General features: G+C 37.1%; 1 protein-coding gene and 1 long non-coding RNA gene across 5 annotated transcripts in view; one reads left to right on the top strand and one right to left on the bottom strand.

Moving 5' to 3' along the window:
• Window positions 1-21,417, top strand: part of KDM4C (lysine demethylase 4C) — a 249,695-nt gene extending 228,278 nt beyond the window's left edge. For all 3 annotated transcript variants that reach the window (XM_077171257.1, XM_077171258.1, XM_077171259.1), the window contains 3 exons: window positions 14,717-14,836; window positions 18,605-18,697; window positions 20,422-21,417. In XM_077171257.1, coding sequence (XP_077027372.1) covers window positions 14,717-14,836; window positions 18,605-18,697; window positions 20,422-20,598 — 390 coding nt within the window. In that variant the 3' untranslated portion in view covers window positions 20,599-21,417. The remainder of the gene's footprint in view (window positions 1-14,716; window positions 14,837-18,604; window positions 18,698-20,421) is intronic.
• On the bottom strand, window positions 7,620-9,445 carry LOC143691972 (uncharacterized). 2 transcript variants are annotated; one of them, XR_013179794.1, is made up of 2 exons: window positions 8,701-9,445; window positions 7,620-7,893 (listed from the first exon to the last, which is right to left on the bottom strand). It is a non-coding gene; the product is annotated as an uncharacterized LOC143691972 (long non-coding RNA). The 2 variants fall into 2 exon arrangements; XR_013179793.1 differs by having other exon boundaries at window positions 8,833-9,445.
• Window positions 21,418-22,129: the final 712 nt, after the last annotated feature.

Raw genomic sequence — 22,129 nt, 5'->3', positions numbered from 1 at the left:
CACTATTGCTGGTACAGGCCAGGATGCCATTGACGTTCTGCAAACCTGGAATGCTGTCTGGGATTGCTGTGACTCAAGGGCAGGACCCAGCACTTAACTGTAGTTGAACCTCACACCACTGGCCTTGGCCCATCAATCCAGCCTGTCCAGATTCCAGATCCCAGTGCAGAGCCTTACACAATCACAGAATCTTTCCTTCAGCAGATCAACACTCCCACCCAACTTGGTGTTTTGCAATCACATAAAATGACTGACCATTCATTTGATCCTGTTGTCCAGGTCATCAATGAAATTATTGAACAGAACTGCCCCTAGTACTGCACCCTGGGGACCACCACTGACCACCAGCTCCCAGCTGATGTAATTACACCCACTACTACTTTAGGCCCAGACTTGCAGAAGGTTTTTTACTCTGTGACCAATGTGCCTGCCCAAACCACAGAAACAGTTTCTCCAGGGGAATGTAGCGTAAAATGCCATTAAAAGCTTTATGAAAGTCCAGGCATACAAGATATATCCCCTTTTCCTTATCTACTAAGCATGTCACCCTGTTACAGAAGGAGATCCTGTTGATGGAGCAGCACCTGCCTTTCACAAATCCCTGCTGGCTGAGCCTCATTGTGTCATTGTACTGCACATGCTGTTTCATGACACTTGGGATGATCTGCTCCATGACTTTCCTTGGCACTGAGGGAAGGTGCCACTTTCCCTGGCACTCAGTCTGACAGGCCTGTAGTTCCCTGATTTCACATTTTGATCCACCTTGAAGATGGGTGTAACATTTGTCAGCCTCCATTCAATGGGACCTCCCAAGTTAGCCTGAACTGCTGGTAGATGATGCAACGTGGCTCAGCAAGCTCTTCCACCAGCTCCCTCAGTACCTCTGGATGGATCCCACCCAGTCCCATAGATTTGTGTGTGTCTGAGTGGTGTAGTAGGTTGCTGACCATTTCCTGTTGGATTGTTGGGGCTTCATTCTGCTGCCTACCCATCTTCAAGCTCAAGGGACTGGTTCTCACAGAACAACTGGTATTAAAGACTGAAGCAAAGAAAGTGGTTAAGTACCTCAGCTTTTTCCTCATTCTTTGTCATTATGTTTTCCCACAGCATCCAGTTAAGGATGGAGAATCATTTTAGCTTTCCTTTTGGTGTGAATGTTTACAGAAACGTTTTTCATTGTCTTTCATGGCAGTAGACATTCTAGCTGGGCTTTGGCCCTTCTAATTTTCTTGCTGCATAACCTCACAGCATCCTTGTAGTTCTCCTGAGCTGGCTGCCTCTTCTTGTTAAGGTGATAAACTCTCCTTTCTTTCCTGAGCTCCAGCTAGATCTCTCTGTTCAGAGATAATTTCAGTTCCTTTTAACATGTGTCACATTGCTCCATCCAACATTTTCCTTGATTTTTTTTTTTTGGCCTGCCAGTTCTTTTTAAGTGGATGCCACCTTATCTTGAGAAAAAAATCAAGCATGAAGAAAGCACCACCAAGTAGTCAATTTTTTAACGTACCAGCAGTGATACTTGAATCCTTAACAGAATTTTGTTGATACTTATTTCAAGTACTTTCCTGCAGCAGTGGACCCAAGAAAGCCCTCAGTATGAAGAGAAAAGGAGGAGATTAAACTCTGTCTTTCTTTGTCTATCAATACTTTAAATTTGCCACTCTAGGAGAGAGAGGAACAGGGCTCTTGAGAACTTTGACAACCAAACTACTTTACTGAAGTTATTACAAAGGCTACAAATTCTTACCATGTGCACATAGATTTTACAGCATCTAAAATTGTTATTCCTTGCTTTCTTTGTTAAAAAAAAAAAACCAGAAAAAGCCCCACATTTTAGTTACTAGTATCGTAAGAGAAACCTGTCAGTGTGATAGCAATGTAGTTTAAGAATCTGTTAATGAAATAACCCACAACTATTTTACATGAGGATTTCGTTGCAATCCTCTACTATTCCAGGCAACAAATACTCACCTTATATCCTGCAAAATTATGAAATAAAAGTTTTAATATCACATGACCCACTCTATTATATATGCACTCTACTGTATACACATGCAGTCTATACACTGTGTGTGTAAAGCTGCCAGTTCTGTCTGCTTTTATCATGGACTTACTGACTTATCATGGACTTCCTTTCATGATCCTTCCTGCCCAAGATATCCCTCAAAGGGATTTGAAACTGTGAAGGCATTTATAGCCTTAATAATTACCTGAGACAAGGGGAACTAATTGGGGTAATTTACAGGTGAATAAGTTAGGATGAATACAGATTGTCCCAAAACAATTGTGTATTATTAGATAAATGAGAGACAGAACAGATTTACTTCATCCTCCTTTGAGATGCAGAACAAATGGGATTTAGCTGGACAGTTTTTCAAAACTTATTTTCTGCAGGCCAGCTAAAGGGAATACTAGTAGTAAACTGTAATGTGAAATTATTTTGGTGGGACTTTTTGCATTTGCAGATTAGAAAGGTAGCTCACTTTTAAGAGCTGTGAGTGTCAGTGCTCAGGATGTAGTTTCAAGAACAAAATCTTGTTTTCAGGAACTTCTCTGTAATGACTTTGACCGTGACTACTGACTCCCACTGGTGCAGGAAGTTCCTGCAGATGTGATACTCAGTCAGCTTCTCACTATCTGTTATGTTAATACATGTACCTCTGCTTTTGAAAAGCCATACTTCTTGAACAATAGACATTTTGAGATACTGGGCTAGCACATAAGTCTTGAGAGCCCATTTAATGTCCATCTGTATGTTAAAAAAACCAGAAGTTTTGATTCTAGCCCAGTAATTCCCAAGGGAATTGTCAGAAGAACACAGTCCCTAGTAATTCCCTTCTGACAATCTGTCTTACAAAGAAGACACATTACTTTTCTTCTATCAACCTTGTTTGGCATTAAAAATTACTGATTTCCTGACTAGTGTCCAGCATTTTTTCCTAGTGATTTCTTTTCTGTATACCTTTCTCTCTTTATTCTTCTGACAACTCTTTTCTGCTTGTCTACCTGTTCAAATTAAAGTTTTAAATAGTTGTTTTAGTAGTAGATGAGTGTTTACTGCATCTTTGTGAAAGATCCATTTGATGGCTGGCATACAATAATTGTTTATTGTTCAAGTTTTATTATAATGGCATGTAAATCTGTAAAAATTGGTAAGGAAATTAGAATGGCTGAATTTTCTAGGCAATCCATAGATTTTAGGTGCACTCCAGTACTGCCATCACCAGCAATTTCTGAGAATGTGAAGTAGGAATGAAATTCATTTCTGAAGGTAGCAAGAGGCTAGATTGTATTTGGTATAAACTTAGTCAAAAGTGGGAATTGTTTTTGTGATGTGGGAAAAGACACCTGATGAATTATAATTGGTTTAGCAGCTTTCCAAAAGGTTTCTTAGCTGTGACATTGAGTCTATAAACTGAATAATGTGTAATTCATGTTGGGTTGGTACATTTGTTTTTTGTAGCATAACAATATTGCTGTGTAATTAAACTCACTACTCAGCAAGTTGTATGATTTGATCATTGACAAGTAATTCTGAAAAAATTTTGGAAAGCAAATTTGAGAGCTGCATGACATATTTCAGAAAAAACTTAGGGGTTTTTTTTTTTTCTGGCTTGATGGATTTGTAGAGATTGTATAGGATTTTACATACTTATTCTGTGAAATACTCCAATAGTTTTAATATTTATATATGTTATGAGTTTGAGTTTGTGAACAGGGAAAATTTATTTTAACACATTTTTGTAGTTGTGAACTTTTTCACTACATTTACAAATGCTGATACACAGAATGGTATTGTTTTTACATGTGACTAATTGTTTGCATCGTCTGGATACCAATACAAATTAATTCCTGTTTTGAAAACTGTGCTCTTAGTAAGTTAAAATCAAGCTATTTCAAAATGAAAAACTAAGGTCTAAGGCTGCAGACTAAAGGGTTTTATTCCATTGTTTAACTCTTGAAGCTACAAAGCATCAACAGATGTAGTAGTCTTATTTTAATCTAAAACTTGTTGTACAGTACTATCACTCTTGATTTAAGTGAGTCACTTTCACTTTATTATGGAGAATATGAATAATTTTTCTGTTGCTCTTGTTTTTTTGTTTCCTATTACAGCAGGAAGACAGGCAACTTAATAGATAAGCATAAAAAATGAATATTGAACAGCTAATAGGCAAATTAGAGCCTCAAATAGTATTATCTTTGTACCATTTCCTTGTAGAATAGCCTTTCCCCTTTATGATGAAATGCTTTATGGATCCTAACAATAATGATGTTAGATGAGTTGAAGTTAATGCCTCACAGGAGAGGTAATGCATAATGCCTTGTAGGAGAAACAAAATGGAAGATAAATCATTACTTTGCAGTTCATGATAAGATGGCTGACTTTGCAGTGAGGCAGGTGAGAGAAAGAAATATATTACAACATTTCTTCCACTTGCAAAGGCAATGTGTGTCCTTGCCTGGGGCCACAATGAGTACAGCTGTGATGAGCCTATAGAGCATGGTGAAATCACTAGAATTTGCACAGGAATCTTTGAGGTAAGGTGGGACTGCTGGGATTGGGATAGGAGAGTTTTTTCACCTCCCACCTCTTTTCTGGGGAAATCCAGGAATTGTAGAAATTTTTCATCTATTAGTTTACAATATTGTAGTGCAGAAGAAGGTTATTACCAGACTTACCGGGGGTCAGTGGAGGAGGTGTTGGCAAACTCATATTTTCCTTCATGTCTGTGTTGCATCCTAAGGAGGGGGCAGGAGCAGCACATGAGTTGGTCTTTGTACCTATCCAACTGTAACGGATTCACAGGGAGCAAATATACAGGTGAGCAGGATAGGAGGCACTACTGTAGCGTTCAGTCTCATCTGACTTTGGTGTAAGCATAAGATAGGATTTTCTGCTGCACTGCAGAACCCTTGTTCCTCATAGCTAATTAGACATCTGGGTGTCCTTGGCAACTTCAGCTTCCTACTGCTGACACTCAGTTTTGTCCTATAATAGTGTATTGTACCCTTTAGTGTCCTCTCTTCTGTGCCTTATTGTGATGCCCAGTACCACCCTGGACATCCTAAGTTGCATTCTGCAGTGGTTTGAGTTGTCTTCTGGGAAACTATGTCTATCAATTAGCATTATGCATGAATTTATATTATTAACACTTCACTGAAAGGCAATGCAATGGTTAAAACAGTAACTTTCTAAGCTGGATAGAAAATAAGAAATTTTTAGATTTATGTGAAAATGAATGGTCCCATTTATATTCCAGTTTTCTTTTGTAAAAGCATATATTCACTTTGTAGGAGAACATTCAGTAATATTTTAAAGACAACATATTATACGTCAATTTGAAGTATTTTTATACTCCATTTCGTGATTCAAAGCTAAATTTGTTGAATTACAGTAACTATTCTGTTAATCTGGTGATTTCACTGAATTTATATCAATTCAAAGCCGGAACTGCACTCCTGGGAATCAGGCCTTCTCTTTCAAATGCTAATGCACTGTGTAAATTGCTGTTCCTGTTTAGATAAAAATCTGACTGTGACAAATTAGCTACCACTCTCCTTTCCATTCAAATTCTCTTGGAACATATGAGACCTAATTTTGTATTTCTAAAAATTTGCATCAACTAGTATATCCTATCAGCTTTGGAAAGAAAAACAGTTCAGCAGTCTATTGAGATTAGTGGTTGTTTCAGAGATTTTCCACAATTTGTTTCTCCACTTGCACTTTAATGGTGTTGGTAGATATATTCAGAGTTTGTGATGTGATATTTTTCTGTATGGTCAGCTTTTCTAAATTGGAGGTATTGGTTGTAATTGCATTTGTCATGCTCCTTTTATGAAACAATCACCAGTGTGCAGGACTGTGGAAGCTTAATCACTAGCATTCGTGTTGAAAATTAATATTAGCTGAAGGAATATAGTCAGAGAAGAAAATTTGGATTAAGTTCTTTTACAGAATGGCCTTGGAAAGGCCACTTCCTGATGTTATGGCAACCTTGTGCTTGCTTCTGCACTCCTCCATGTTAAACCATCTTCATCTGGTTTCTGTTGGTGATACAGGGAGCACTATCTCATTATGTGTATCCTAGTAGCAATGAGGTAGGGTAGTAAATTTAACACAGGTCCTAATTTAAGGGGAAAATATAATAGCTAATCCTGCAGTTCAGCTGGAGTAACCATGAGGACTGTATCTGTGCAAAAGCCAAATAATCAGGCCTGGATTTTTTCTTACTTTTTCATGTTTAAAATCCAGGGACTAGAAACCCACTTTAAGTCTTACCAGTGAAAATCAGATGTAGTTAGTGTGTTTTGTCTGTGTTGTGAGAAGTTACTGTTAATTTTGTGATTAACAGAAGAATACTAATTTATTTTAAATTGAAATGAATGTGTTATGAATGCAGTTTGCTGTAAAGTGCATTTCAGTTTCTCAAATATAAGAGGACAGAGGTTTTTGGTGTTTTGAGTTTTGGAGACTGTGCATTAATTTCTTTTTCAGAAACCATGATATTTCTAGGATAAAAGTCAATACAATGGTTTTCTCTTTGCAAATTGTGGTTAGATAGACTAACAGTAAGGTTTGAACTATTCTTAGATATTTAAGAAATGCAGGGGATGACAGAAAATGAACAATTTCTGTTTCTCTGGTTGATTCTAACAATATGTATAAATTTATGAAGACAGTATGATTTAGAGTAAAAATAATATGTAGATAGGTAGGAAAGTCAAGTTTAGTGCAATTACAGAATCTGAGTTTTCTTTAGTCAGTCTTTTCAATATCTGCTTCTCTTTGATCTTTGTAACCTCAGGGCTAGATTATGAGCTTTCAGTCTGCCAGGAGGAGGATTAAAATATTGTGCCATGGCCCCTCTGCAGCAGGGGTGGAACAATACAGAAAGGATCTGTTTCACCAGGCATACTGTGGGGCTGAAGCCAAGCTTCTGCTTACCTCTGCCTTTTGCCATTCCATCTTGCCTGATTGCATGGACAAGAACATACTGTTGGAAAGTTGGAAGAACTTTCTAATACAGAAAGCTGTGGCAGCACTATGAAATAGATTCTTACACAGTCTTTCTGGAAAACTGCTGTTGAGTGATTGAAATATGTCTTCCTAGAGGTTTATGGTGTCATATGATACAGAAATAATGAGTGACTTTGAAAGATGAGAATTACATTCAGCTAAAATAATTGTTACAAATACCATGTTTGAGCTAACATTTCAACTATCTTTAAACTGATAGCATCTCAGGAAAAATAATCCCAATCAGGCTCTGTGTATTTTTATTCTAATCTATTACCATTAAGTGAAATAATTTATTACATTTCTGTATATTTTATTTTCTTGCTATGTCTACAATGCCATACAGCAAAAAACAGATTAGAAGTATGTACTAGTTCACAAAACCTGTTGCAAGAGTCACACTTAACCACTTCTAACCTGTGTTGTTTATGTCAATTATACTATCAGTGGTATTTCACAACAATTTCAATAAACAGTGGAGCATTTTGTACCTTGTTTTTGAAACAAAGCAAATCAGGAAGTGAAAGCCAGGAGTGTCAAGGCGACACAGAAATGTTTGCTAGATGACACTGAGGAAAATACCACAATTGGAATACAATTTAAGCAAACAAAAATAATTTATTTTGAATACAGTCTAAACCAGAATGATTTGAAAAATAACAAAGCTCAGTACAGTGTCTGCCAGTTAAATAGATAAACAGTTCTATTAGTATTGAGGAAGATAAAACAGTAGCTCCTGAGGTTGTTCATAGGATTGGGATTGCTCAGTTAAAACACTCCTGAAGAAAGAGGTGCCAGCCGGATCTGTTTTCTTAGTTAATGCTTGATGACAGTTGACTGCTCTGTGTTACGGATTTTGTAGAGTCATTCCCCTGGGAATTGGGTGGAAGAATGTTACTGATGTGGTAGATCTGAAACTTGTTTAACTCATTCCAAAAGAATTAAATGGTTTAGAAAAAGAGGAGGTTATTCTGCCTGTATAAAAATTTACTTTAAATTTATGCCAGTTGATGAATGTAAACCTCAGGTTTGTAGACAGTGATACAAGTGTCATGGGTTTGACATTGGCTAAATGCCAGTGCGCCCATGAAAAATTATTGACTTATTCTCTTCTGCTATAGTTGAGCAGAGGAGAGGAAAACAAAAATTAAAGGGTGTTTCATGACTTGAGGTAAGGATTGTGAAGGAAAAACTTTAAGTGGAAAACATGCTCAAAAACTTAAAAGGTTTAAGTTGACAGAATGACAAAATTCAAATTACAGAATTGAAAGAGAATAATGAAAACTAAAATAAACATTTAGAACACTTTTCCCCCCCACCCCTTCTTTCTTTCCCACCGACAGTACAGGGAGACAAATCCGGGGTTTTAGTCAGTCTGTCACTTCTAAAAATCTTCCTTCAGTTCACTTAGGGAGAGTTTCTTTTGCTATGCTGTGGGATCCTTCCCACAGGAGACAGCTCTCTGTGAATTTCTCCTACATGGTTATAATTTTCATGAGTAGCAGTGCCACCCGACCCTCCCATGGGCAAAGCAGTTATCCCACAACTGTTTTTTTCTTAGGCCATTAGTTCACAGGATGTCGTTTTTAAGGATTAGGTGCTCTAGTATAAAAGCAAGGGTCCTTTTCCTCTATGTCTGGAAGCAAGGTTCCTGCTCTTTCTCTGTTCAAGACTCTCACCAGATTACAGCTTTTCAGCATCCACACACTCTAGTGCAAGCACCTTTTTCTCATGGGCTGCAGGTGAATGCTTCATCCCTTCATGCACTTCATGAATTACAGGGAAACAGTCTGATGTATTATAGTCCTCACCATGGCTTGAAGAAGAATCTCAGCAACGACACCGAGTGCACCTCCTCCTCTCCCTCCCTCCTTTTCACCGACCTTAGTGTCACCATATTGTTGCGCCCGCGTGTTTTCACCTTTTCCTTTTTTCTGACTCAGGAGAGAATTGCTGTGCACAGGTTCATTTATTCTCAAGTTGTATCAACTGGAAAGTTTCTACAGAGTTCTGCAGCACTGAAAGGTTGATCCCAGCCGGGGTCCACATCGGGGAATTGCTCTCCATGCTTCTCGCTGCTGGTCACACGGTCCCTGCCAGTGCTGCGGGAACTCTGCCAGCTGCCGCGGTGCCGGCTCCATTCAGTGCCTTTCCTCGTGTGGGCCATTGAAAAGGAAAAGCTGCTGCCGCCACTTCCGCCCTTTTGTCTGCAGCACAGCTGGCTATAAGGAGCTAAGAGAGTAAAGTTAATTGCGAGCCATGCTGAGATGGCAGCCACCACGGGGCGCCACCCCAGTTGCGCATCCTGGCCACGTGGCCGCTCGCAGATCAGGATGGCAGCAGCTGCTTCTGGCCTTGGCTGCTCCCAGCCTGAGTCTCGGGGCTGCTTGCAGCACCAGGCTGGCTCCTGGCTGCATGGCCTGGCTGGGCCCTCCCCCACCCCTCCAAGGAGAGGGAGAAAGAGGAATTGCGCGCCTTCTTTCCTTCTTAAATATGTCATCACAGAGGTTTTGCTAACTTCTCTAATTGGGCCAGCCAATATGTCCATTGTCACAGCCTTTAGGGATTGGCTCTGCTGGACATAGAAGTTCTGATGAGCTTCTCTCTCAGAAGCAGCCTCTATGGCTTCCTCCGCCCCCACTAAAAAGGAAATTGCTTTAACACAATAATAAAAATATTTATGCTTATTCAGATGAGTTAGTGGTGAATATGAGTAACCTTCAAGAAGAAGCCACTTGCAGAGAATATTCACATTTAATACTGTATGCCATAATTTTTTTTTTCTTCAACATCTTTCCAAGTTGTTGGCCTTTTCTTTTCATGCATAGGAAAAGAAATCTTTATCTTTATTGTATTGGGGTTGTTTTATATATATGAATTTTTAGAGCCATGTTTAGGAAAATGTCTCAGGAATAGTCATTAGCTTTAGAGAAAGTTCTTCAGACTTGCTACTTACGGATTGCAAATGTTTTTAACTTGTAATGTTTTATTCTTTTCTCCCCTAGTAAGCTCACTGTAAGAGCAGAGATGTCAGAACTGAGTTTACTGATCTCCCACTCTGATCTGATCGAAATGAATATTGATATTATTCATTCTGATAGGAGACATTTTACAGAATGCTTATGCATGAGGGGAGGAAAAAGCAGCTTTGGAAGCAAGCACACTAGTCTTAAGTTATCAATTGCAGGATCAAGTTGGGGATCTTCATCATCACACCTCATGTATGCTCTCTTGAGTTAGGGTGGAATCAACTGTCATCCAAACATTAACAAGAGCCAGGTGATGTGATGGACTCCTGGATTTGAATGGACTTGTTGGTGGTTTTCTATTAGAATATTATTGTTTTCTGCAGCAGTTTTAAACATTTGTCTACTGCTGGGTTTATATCTCCCCTAAAAGGTGCCATATTGGCCAAATTTTCCTATTTTTAAACAAGTTTTTGAGATACAGTGACCAGTGCTCTCCCCAGCAGTAGACAGTACCAGACAGCTTCCTGTGCCACACTGACTGGAAGGAACTCCTTCTCCACAGAAGAGGGTCTCTTCCCCTGTGCCCAGCAATGACATGAGGCTATATAAAATAACCTCCAGGCCCTATCCATAGCCCCGCCTGGCTACTGCAAAAATTAACCCTGTCCTTGCCAGAACCAGGACACCATCACAGAAGGCCTCTAGATCAGTCAGGCATGATTTGCCCTTAGCGAAGCCATGCTGGCTGTCTTGGGTCACCTCCTTGTCTTGCATGTGCCTTAATATGTCGTCCCTGAAAATCTGCTCCTTGATCGTCTCATGCACAGAGGTGAAGCTCAAAGGTCTGTATTTTCCTGACTCTACTTTCTTCTCACATAAAAAATTAGAAGAGATGTTTCCTTTTACAGTCACCAAGTACTTTGTCTGACTACTCTGAATTTTCAAATATGATAGAGTGGCTTGGGAAAAGCACCAGCCAGTTCCCTCTGGACTCCAGGTTGCATATCACCAGGGCTCATAGACTGGTACCTTTTCAAGTTCATCGGGTGGAGTCAAACCTGTGCTTGGCTTACAGTGGAAGGAACACTGATCCTGCAAGCCTATATAGAGGTTCAGGGGGTAGATACTTGTTTTCAGTTGGCTCATTTGGATGAAATCTAAAAGAAGTCAAAGGCTCTTATAGTCTTACAATAAAAAAAAAAAATTGAGTTTGAGATAGCTGATTTAGTAACCAAATAATCAGGGAAACATTGTTGAAATGAAATTGTTGGCATCCAAGGTTAATCAGTTTTTAATGGCTTAGGAAAATAGTCTCAATAGTTAGTAAGTTCATCTTAGACCAGAATATCTGTACCTCTTTGCCTTAATTTAGGGGAAAGCATTTGAACATATTTGAAGATATTTTCTTCAAGCATCATGATCGCAACATTTCAAGTTCCTGGATTCCAGTGCAGGCTTCAGGTGCAGTCTTCCTTCTATTTTCTTAGTGTAACTCCACAGTTCCTAGTCTGTGGGAACCATCATCTGCCACTGCAATTGGATTTGTTACTTGCAAATTCTGTGTCTGGCCTTAATAAATCAAACCAACCTCTCTGGTAAAAACAACAGAATGTCAGAAGAAAAACAGAAAAAATATCTTCTTTATCTGTAGTGCTCTGCGTGTGAATTCCTTCATGACAGCATAAAAGCCAACCCAAGTATTTCAAAATGGATTTCCAAAATCTATTGCAAATAGATTGCTTACTATTTTAGTTTAGTGTATATAATGAATTCCAAAATAAATGTTTCTAAACTCAGAATGTACTACCTTTAATAAACAAGAAAACTTTCAGAATTATTATTATTATTATTATTACTTACAGGTTATGCACTTGAAGTGTCTTTTTGAATAGCTGTAAACCTAATACTGGGGAGACCATATCTGCAGTAATGTGTCTAATTATGGTCTTACCTGGACAAGAAGGATGTGGACATAGAGGAACAAATATGGTAAAAGGATATGAAAGTGATGGAGGAACTGAAGCATCTGTGATATGAGGGAACTGACAGAGCTGGGACTGTTCAGGAGAACAGTAGACTCAGAAGGATCTCATCCAAATATGTCAACATGTGTTGTGGGAAGTAAAGAGGATGAAGCCACACACTTCTTGGTGATGCAGAATGACAGGAATAAAGACATCAGGTACCAACTGAAATACAGGAAATTCCTCAACACAGGATTTTTCTTCACTTAAGAAAATTCTCTTTCACTGTGAGAGTTGTTGAATGCTTGAATTAATGGTCCAGGGAGGCCTTGAAGTATTCATCTTTAGAGATAGCTAGTCATGGTTGGAGTTGGAGCTCTGAGCTCTGCAAAAGCAGAAATGTGAAACTGGGCATATAAGTGAATTGTATTTCCAGTACAGACGGGCATGATTTGTCCATTTCTATAAAGATGGAAATACATTATGTAATTGTATGGGAAATGTGCATGGTTTATAAGCTGATTGTAGATTGATCCCACACTGTATGTTATTTACAGCTGGTATGGGGATGTTGAAGGATTGTTATACCAACCATATGCTGTCTGACTTTTTGTTATATGAGAAAAAAGTGAGGTTGCATTTTTGCCACTTTGTCAGTCTAAGAAATGGATCTTATCATTCCCAAGAAAAAAAATTGTAAAAATTATTTGTGTAGTAGAAAGAGAATCTCAAATGGTTATGATCCTATGAAAATAAAAGGTAGCAGCTCTGGTAGGAATTAATAAGAACTAGTACCAATTTACCAAATACTGTTCCATAGACTAAGACATTGTGATGATACATGAAGAATGAGGTTGTCATTTGTCTGGTTATTTGCATGAGGACTCTTAATTTTCCAAATGAGCAATTCCATTAGCTATCCTAGAGTCCGTGAGATATTTTTTCTTGTGGAAGTTGCAAAGGGAGTAATTCATGCTGGGCTTTTGTTCTTGGAAAATTAATGTTAGGCTTGACATTGTTGTTAGATTGTTTGTTTTCAGGAAATTTATTCCATTTCATGATGCATTTTAAAAGTTCTTTTCAAGACACTTAGCCAAGACTCCTTTTTTCTACTTTTGCAATAAATAGAAAGCTGAAGAAGTATCATAATGATAGTAACCACTTTGACAGTCATCACTAAGGAGAGAACAACTAAGAATACAGTCTAATTTAATTTATAGTCAGAGCCATGATAGCATTTAGTAATCCCCGTCCCCTGCAAAATCATAACTATTCTACTGCAGCAGCTATCCTTTCCCCTTTCCTCTTGCCTCTCCTGAAAGTATTGGGAAGGGTAATACAGTAATTCCACCTACTCCAAATGTATGGTGACATTGAAAGGATATACTTTCTGTGTTTATCACAGCAACCTTTGCTGGGCAAACACAGAGGTCATATTTTAAAGCCTTTGCAAAACACCTGAGGGGTGACAGAGACAGTATTGTCATGCGGGAAAGTGTTTTTGTGAAAATCCAGCTTTTAATTTCTTTTATCCCATGTTGAACTCATGGATTAAGATACGTGTGATTAAAATCAGTTTGTAAAGGTTGGATTTGGCTAGAATGATATTACATCAAGATAATATCCAAGTGAGTATCACTGGAGTGCATTTTTGCTCCCACATTTTAAGTTCTTTGTCATGATGATCATTGGCCTCTGTTGGAAGTGAATTGTTCAACTCAAAATACAAATATTTTTCTAAGTTATTCTATGTAAATCTAAGAAAACAGTGATAGTATTGTGGCAACCTGAGATAGTGCCAGGTCCTGTCACTGAGTCCTTATACCTGTGTCCTTGTCTTTATCTTCTCCCCCTGTGGACCATTTATGAGCTCAGGTAATGTGGTCACTAAGTCCTCTCACACCCAGGAGAATACCACTCAGTTAGCAGTAATTTACATTACAGGTCTTGTGATGTAATCACTATGAAGGAGAGATGCCTTTGTTGGAGTGAGGATTTGAGCAGAGAATTGATGAGCCCAGATGTGCCACATCATTTTTGGGTCCTTTTTTTCTCATGTGAGCAACTGCTGTAACGAGTTTGTGGTTGGTGTGCTCTGAAAATGAGCCATGTAGGTCATACTGAGACATATCGGAAGAACATGTTGCAGCTACTGATGCTCTGATGTGCTCAACAAGTCAGGCACAAAAGTTGACCAAACCATTGGAACAAAAGTGCTTTATATCCTACAGAAAAAAATATTTCCCCCTAATTTTATTTTGCAAGCATTTGGATTCTTTTGTTTCTCCATCAGCTAAGCAAAAAACTCACTGGCATTCTCACCATTTATGGTTTGATCCATGTATGTTTCAGTCAGCAAAGATAGCATCCAGCAAAAAATGTGCTGTGGTTAACGAAACATGAACTACTTGCATATGTAAAAGAGAAAACATTGCACATATGCAATTGCACTTTAGTGATCCTTATTTTCAGTGTGTGTTAGAAATTAATTTTGGTCGAAGTGTATCACAGTTGCTGATAGCTATCTGATTTATGCATATGTTGTCTTGCCAATGCAGCATCAAACTGTAAAGAGGGTTTTTCTGGTCAGCATTTAATTTTCATAAGGGCTAACATTAGCATTAGGCCGTTAGCAGGATTATAAAACTTGAAACATGCATGGTAATAAATCTTTTCCAATTACCAAGTTGTAAAAGCATCTTACTGGTAATTTCAGTGCAGTGGCTCACTCACTGATTTGAGAATCCATCTTCTTTAAATAGAGCAGAGATTGCCTAAGGCTGGGTCCACCTGCAGAGGGAGAGGTTGTCCAAGTGAAATGGCCTGATGGAAAACTGTATGGTGCAAAGTATCTGGGAACAAATACAGCCCACATGTATCAGGTGAGTATCTGTGTTTATTACCATGCGCTTGCTAGGATGTCTTTATTGTAAATTGCTCATTTGGCTCTAGCATTGGAGTGGCCAGCCGCACTTGGAAAGGAAGAAGACTGGAAAGGCCGGAGCGTGAATTCTTATTGTAACTGTTACCACACTTTAACAATATGTAAAACTTTCTAACGGTAGCGGTAGCAGGTGCTGTGCGCTGTTTGGGAGAGAGATTTCAGAAATTTACTTACAAAAAGAAAATTACTTGCTTTCTTTAAGAACTCGGGCAAACAGGTGGAAATTAAGATTGAAAGATGACATTTGTTATTTTCTGCAGGTTGTTTGCTTTCATTTTGTAAGTTCACAGCTAATTATACGATTAATGACATAAAATTAAGTATTGTATGAGCCTGCAATGAACCTCAGGCATTTCATAAGAGGTTGGAAGGGGAGACATTAGGAAGAAAAACATAACATTCATTTGTCTGAGGCATTTTTTCATTAATTAATCTAAGGAGCATTTTATCTTCAGCAAAGGCAAAAGGGAACTGAACACTGAAGGCAAAGCTAAAAAGCTGACTTCTGATTTCAGAGTAACAATTACTGGTTTTTTTGAGCTTGCCTTTGAGAAAAATCAGTCAGCAGCTTTGAGTACCCAGGTGAATGGTAGAAACTGCAATAAAACAATCACAATAATAATAGCACTTCTGAAAGAATGATAATCTAGATCCATTTCTTTTATATATATGTAATCATTTTCACTTATGTAAGTCTTTTCATCAGGGGGCCTCACATTACTGTACCAAAATGGCAAATTTACTGTTATATCTCTAGATAAATTAAGGCACAGGGAAACCAAATTACTTGTTGCATTGACCTTCTCACTTTTCCAATGACTTGCAATCGAATTCAAGCACTCAAATGCCTAAAGTCTTGAACTAGTCTCTAAATCTTACCTCATCCCTTATATTTAGCAGCTGTATTATGTTGTGAAGGCTGAAAATTCTTTATAAAGTATGAAGATTATTTTTCTATAGTAACATTTATCTTCAAATTGTTTAATCTTTAACAGCTAGTCTTCTGAGGAATATTGTGAGGTAAATTAGATGAATGTTTTCTTTCATATTTGAAGGAATTTGACGTAGTCAAAACAAACGTCTTATTTTAGACCTCCTGAACAACATGATGAAATGAGTTTTGTTTAAGGAAAATGGATAAGCATGTGGAGGCTCAGCAAGATTTAGAGTTCCTCAGCATAACAAACATAAATTCCTGTAAATTGCCTCTAACAATCTGTATCATGGTGGGAAATTACAGAGTTTAAAGATTAGAGGGAGCCCATATTGCAATACATAGAACTGTAGAGACAAGCAAGTATTTCGTCTTCAGGATGAGAGAGGAGGCTGCCTGTGGCCACAGATTGCAAAAAGTTTATGACAGGAAGGGTGGAAGATTAACTTCAAGACATCCTAGTAGTTCTTACTCTGGTCTTTCTGAACAGTATCTAAAAGCTCCCAGGACTCACACATACACAAAGGTTTATTTTCATCTGGTGTGATCTGTGTTGTACCTTTGAGATTCTCTTACCCAGTCTTTTGCATGATTTCTTAGATCTCATAAGGCAAATCTGTTCTAGTTTAAAAATTCTGTGAATTTTTGTCATGTTCATCAGACATTTGTACCAAATGCAGCAGTACTTGAGCATGCAGGAGCTATGCATACCAGAATTTGTATCATACAGTTTTCATTTGTCAGCCAGTATCCTACACAATCCCTAAGCAGAGCTAAACCTGCCAAATGAAGCAGGTGCTCAAGTGAAATTATTAATGTGATCTACAGCTGATTTCTTGATGATTTCTGATATTGAGGTTCACAATTGAGTTAGAGTTTATTAAATTATCCATTCACTCCATTAATTGCTTTCTGACAGTTTTTCCTTCAATTTATGATGTGCTTATAGAAAAAATCTCATGAAGATAGTAACATCACACAGTACAGCAGCAGAATCCAAGTGAAATAACTTACTTGATAAAATGATGATTTGAAATGTAAGATCTGCAATCTGAATTGAATTGGAGCGATTTGGAATTGTGGGTTTATATTTTGCATGAATCATGATGCTATTGAAAGGCTTAGAGAAGCTCTTGTGTTTACTATCAGTGTAGGCAAATTATTTCCAGTGTGATATGCTGGATTATACCTAAAGAACTGCCACTTACTCTTCATTTTAAATGTGCAATATAGTTCATACTGCAAGTATGGCATTCTCTGGTATGGAATCTTTGCATCCTACTGCACACTGTGAGTAAAAACAAATATACTGACCATTTAAGAAGAGATTTTCTTATCACATGGAATGTCAGAGTTAATCTCCTACCCAGTTTTTTCACCAGGGATGCAAAAAACATTATTACCAACTGTAATATGCAAAAATATTACCAAATGTCTTGTGCAGGAAGGAGCAGGAATAGCAGAAAGACTGTTCTTGCACCCTGCATTGCCATCATTTAATTAAACAAGCTTAAGGCAAATTGACCTTTAAGTTCCTCTAACATACTGCTAACAGAGTAGGCTTATGGGGTTAGTAACAGGAGCAGAAAGGAGTAAGGATGACTCTTGTGATTTTATTATCCATTTGTGTGCTCTATGCATTTTAAATGCATTCCAGATTTGTGCAGCCCTATTAGTTGCAGTGGAAAAATTGGTTTTAAGGAAGTTAATAGATCATAGTTCTGTATCCTGGCTTTTGAGAATGGATATATGGATTTTTCAGCTGTTCACATATCAATCTGACATACTCAGCTACAGCAAGCTTTTAATTTGAAAAAAAACACAGTCCATTTACAAATTCAAATGCATTATTGTTAATTTGTATCTGTAATAATACTTTTGATAAATCAGTATTCTCCTATGTTTGTACATGTGCTTATTTTTCTAGTCAAGTGTGCTGTTGTCATTCACATAGTCTCATTAAATTACCTAAGGATGTAGAATAGGACTTCTAATTTTTATACCAAAATATAAATTATCATTTCTGTGGGAGCTAAACTGCAGTCACAGATAATAGCTGAAGTTCACAACTGTTAGATGAAGTATTAAACTAGAGGAAAAAATCAGCAGCTACTGAAAAAGCTTAAATGCTTCAAAGCCTCAGCATTTTAACATTCCTCACACCTAGTTACATTTCCTTTCTCATTTTCTGCTAACAGGGTTCATATTGGATTAAATCTAAACCTAAGCATGATAAAGCTTTTCATCTTCTGAACAGAGCATTTAAAAGAAATTCCATCAGATTCAATAAAATTCTGTTAACTGGTATTTCCTTAGTTGTCACTCACACTTTCTTTTGACATGGTCTTCCTCAACCTTGAATCACGGGATGTTAAAATTAATTTTTTATTTATCAGAAGCAAGTTAAGAATTAGAGACAAATAAAAATGACACAAGGACATTTTAATCTGTCACTCCTGCAAAATAATGTTGCCTGTCTTGTTACTGTTCAGCATTCCTAATCTAAAAACTTTTACTTCCTTATATATATGTCAGTGCTGATTTTGAAGTCTCTTTGCTTAGGTATTATTTCCAATGAAGTATATGTTGCAAATCCGAAGAAATAATATTTTTTACATTTCAGCCTAATTTTGTGCTAAAACAGATAGCAAAATGTCTGTATATGTCTTCTTTGCTTACATATATATTTTCATATGGAAGTATTTCCAGGAACTTCCTGCAAGAGTTAATTATTATTTTATTTTCAAATTCTTGGTTTTTTTTTTCAATTAGGTGGAGTTTGAAGATGGTTCTCAAATAGTAATGAAGAGAGAAGAAATATATACACTGGATGAAGAGCTTCCTAAGAGAGTAAAAGCACGTTTAGTGAGTATTTGCTGATGTTAACTTTGTAATATGTGTATATGTTCAAAAGACCAATAACACTGTACTAGGATTTATTTTGGATTTTCAGTTTAAACAGACTCATGTTTTGTGAAGCCTGTGCTCTTCAGAGTGGCTAAATCAGCCCAATTAGGATGTGTCTCCATTTGCTAGTGAGATGGTTAGTTATTCCTCCAGTACAGGCAAATGCTGTTGTCAGACATAATTCTTTTCTCCTAAAAGAGACATCGTATTTGTTTGATCTGTCAGATCAGGAATGACCAAGTTAGTAAACATTTAATTTGACAGACATTCTGTTCTTTCAGTTTACTTATAACAGATACTGTTTTTTAGAAACTTTCCAGCTTCTCAGAGCTTTGTGATTTTAAAAGCCTTAATTTAATAAAAAGGCAATTAACTCCTTGTAAGAAACAATATAACTGATCAAAACTCATTAATGTTGCTGGCAGGATTTATCAGCATTTCACTAGTCTTTGGTTTAAAACCAAATCTTTGCTGCTTTTTTTTAAGTTTCCTGTTGTTTCAAGCAACATCCACCAGCTACATTTTTATGTATGTATGCCTAGTGGAAAAGTGTTGAACCTCACAGAGAGTGTAACTCATAGAGGTTGAAAAGGGAAAGTACTTCCATACATTTGTTGAAGGAGATGACTGTTTTTACCTGTCTTAAGACAGTTTTTTCTGATGTGAAGTGCACTGGTAAAACATTCTAGGTTAGGAAACCTTTATGTCAGTGAATTTGGGATAAATTTCAGTGTCCTGATTAGAGTTAAAATGTCTTGGAAAATGTTAAAAGAACCATCTAATGGGGCTTTTTATTATACTTGGAAAGCATACCATTGACTTTTTTTTTGTTTAGAATGCAGGGTAATAATAAGAATAATAATAATGGGGTTTATGATATTGTTTTTTAAATTTATTTTTTAGAAATCAATGTCTTTTTATTTATTTGTATATTAACTTCATTAAGGAGTTAACTATAGATTTAAAACATTAAATTTGGCCACCTGACTAAAAACCACCCCAACAGTTACTGAAACTTCTGCATGATTTTTTACTAGTGCCTTAAAAACTAGAAATATACAGGTCATGCCCAACACCTCCTTCCTCTCCTTGTGCTGAACACAGTGAAAGTTAAAGATGGTCTGTGATCCTGTTTCTATTTATTGTAGTAAAAGACACCAGTTTCTTCTAAATGATGTTTTTCTTAATCTTGGGAGTTCTTCCATGACTCCAGCAGTATAAGTTGGTCCAAAATATTTTGCCTCTGATTCTACCCAAATGGCTTGCTGTTTGTTGTTCCACTGCTTTGTTAGTGGGGATTCCCAACCGGTGTAAATTTGGTGACGGGTGACCAAACTGTGACCCTGATTCTTTGCAAATTAGGCAGTACCCAGGCTTCTTTTCAGGCATCCATGACATAGTACCTTGCATTTAAAACTTTCCTGAATAATACAAAGTGGTGAATATTACATGATTCTGCTAGGATCAAACCTGCCCAATAGTTGCATCACTTCCATGTCACTGTTTTCTCACCTAGAATTATCATGACTGTGTGATCCCTGGATAAAATCCAGACTAACAACAGATATTATTTACGTGTTTCCAATGAGCACTACAGACATAGAGAATTTAATGCAGAATAGGACATGCAAAATATGGAAAGATAAAAATTGTATGTCTGTGTAATTAATGTCTGGTTTTAGTCTACAGCTTCTGACATGAGATTTGAAGACACATTTTATGGAGCAGATATTATCTTGGGAGAGAAGAAAAGGCAGAGAGTATTGAGTTCTCGCTTTAAGAATGAATATGTGGATGATCCAGGATACCGCACCTTCTTAAAAAGCTCATTCCAGAAAAAATGCCAGAAAGGACTTTAAAGGAAGCAAGAGAAGAGAAAGGGTTCTTGATTAAAAAGCATGCAGCATTATTTCCTATTGGGTTTTTTAATTGAACACTCCGTTTTACAATTAACTAATCCATACACCAGCCTTGTAATATGAAGTACTTGAGTTCTGATTTCACCAGTAAGCGTATTTAAGAATTTGTAATATTTTGCAGTATAAAACCAGTGGAAAACCAGGAGAGATTAATAAATGATATGCTGAGGAGAAGTTTCAGTCCTGCTCTCATTGAAATAAGTGGTAAAATTCCTTTTGAATTCTTTGATTCATAATTCTGAGAAGGAGACAGACAGTAAACAGAGGTAATGTCAGTGGCTTACTTTTTTCTGCACATAGGAAAGGATGTTAAGTTCAAAAATAGCAGTTTTTGTAAAACATTTTTAAAACAAAACCAGATTTGTACAGTACTGAGACAAAAAAGGCTGTACTTACTTTGTACAGTGCTTTTACATTTTTATGTCACTGCTGTTTTCACTAAGATTTGATGTGGACTCAGCTATTGACTTAGGTATTTTTGGCTTTTAAGGGAGGTATCTTCAGCACAGCAAGGGTATTTTGTATATTTAAAGAGACAGATTTTGGCAGTTTATTTTTAAACATGTTTTTCATAAGTCTATTAAAAATTGCTACTTGTAAAATATAAATTTCTTTCACTGTGTGTATGAAAATTAGAGTTTAAATATATATGCTTAACAGCCTAGTTTTGAATGAATATATTATGGCTTTTATTTTGAAATAATGTTCTAGCAATGTAATAATGTTTTAAAATAAATAAATGCTTTACTACAATTGCAACATTTTCCTGTTGATGTGATTTTGAACCCTATTTTTTCACACCTGTAGGAATCAAGAATATATGCTGTATTTTTCTGAACATAACAGAATATACATACAGACACTCACATAGCTTAATGTTAAAATGTAGAGTTGATAAGTACTGTACTTTAATTTCTTGTCTTTCTGTCTTTCGTATCTTGACCTTTCTGGATGTTTCACAGAAAGCAGAAAGTCTGAATTTGTCTGAACACTTGGGTATGTGAACCTAGAAGGGAGCGTTATCAAAATGACATCATCTGTTTCTTGTAAATTGGACAGTCAGCAGGATTTCTGACTGTCTGCCACAGGAAAAAGAGCCCTCCAAAATCCAATTTAAATCCGAGCACTGCTGTTTCTAGGGCTCTGTTTGCAAAAAAAACTGAATATATGGACCCAGAGATTTTTTCTGTACAAAAACCAAGTCCTTTATATGCTGAGGCATACAGATCTTTGTTTCACTGAAGCCTTTCCATGATTATTCTTATTTTTTCAAGTGGGCAGTGAAATCTTTTCAATTGCTATGTGACACCTCAAGTGACAATGTAAGTTTTCTGTATTACATTAACTATCTTTTCTTGTACCATGAAATCACTCAGAATTCCTTTAGTCTAAGAAATTGCTTAGCTGTGACAATTGGAATGTATATCTAATTGATAGCACTTTCTCTAAAGGCACTGGGTTGTGGTGGATG

This window comes from Agelaius phoeniceus, chromosome Z (assembly GCF_051311805.1).
Source record: "Agelaius phoeniceus isolate bAgePho1 chromosome Z, bAgePho1.hap1, whole genome shotgun sequence".
Taxonomy (NCBI): domain Eukaryota; kingdom Metazoa; phylum Chordata; class Aves; order Passeriformes; family Icteridae; genus Agelaius; species Agelaius phoeniceus.
Note: the sequence above shows the minus strand (reverse complement) of the source record. Positions and strands in the feature narration are given on the sequence as shown.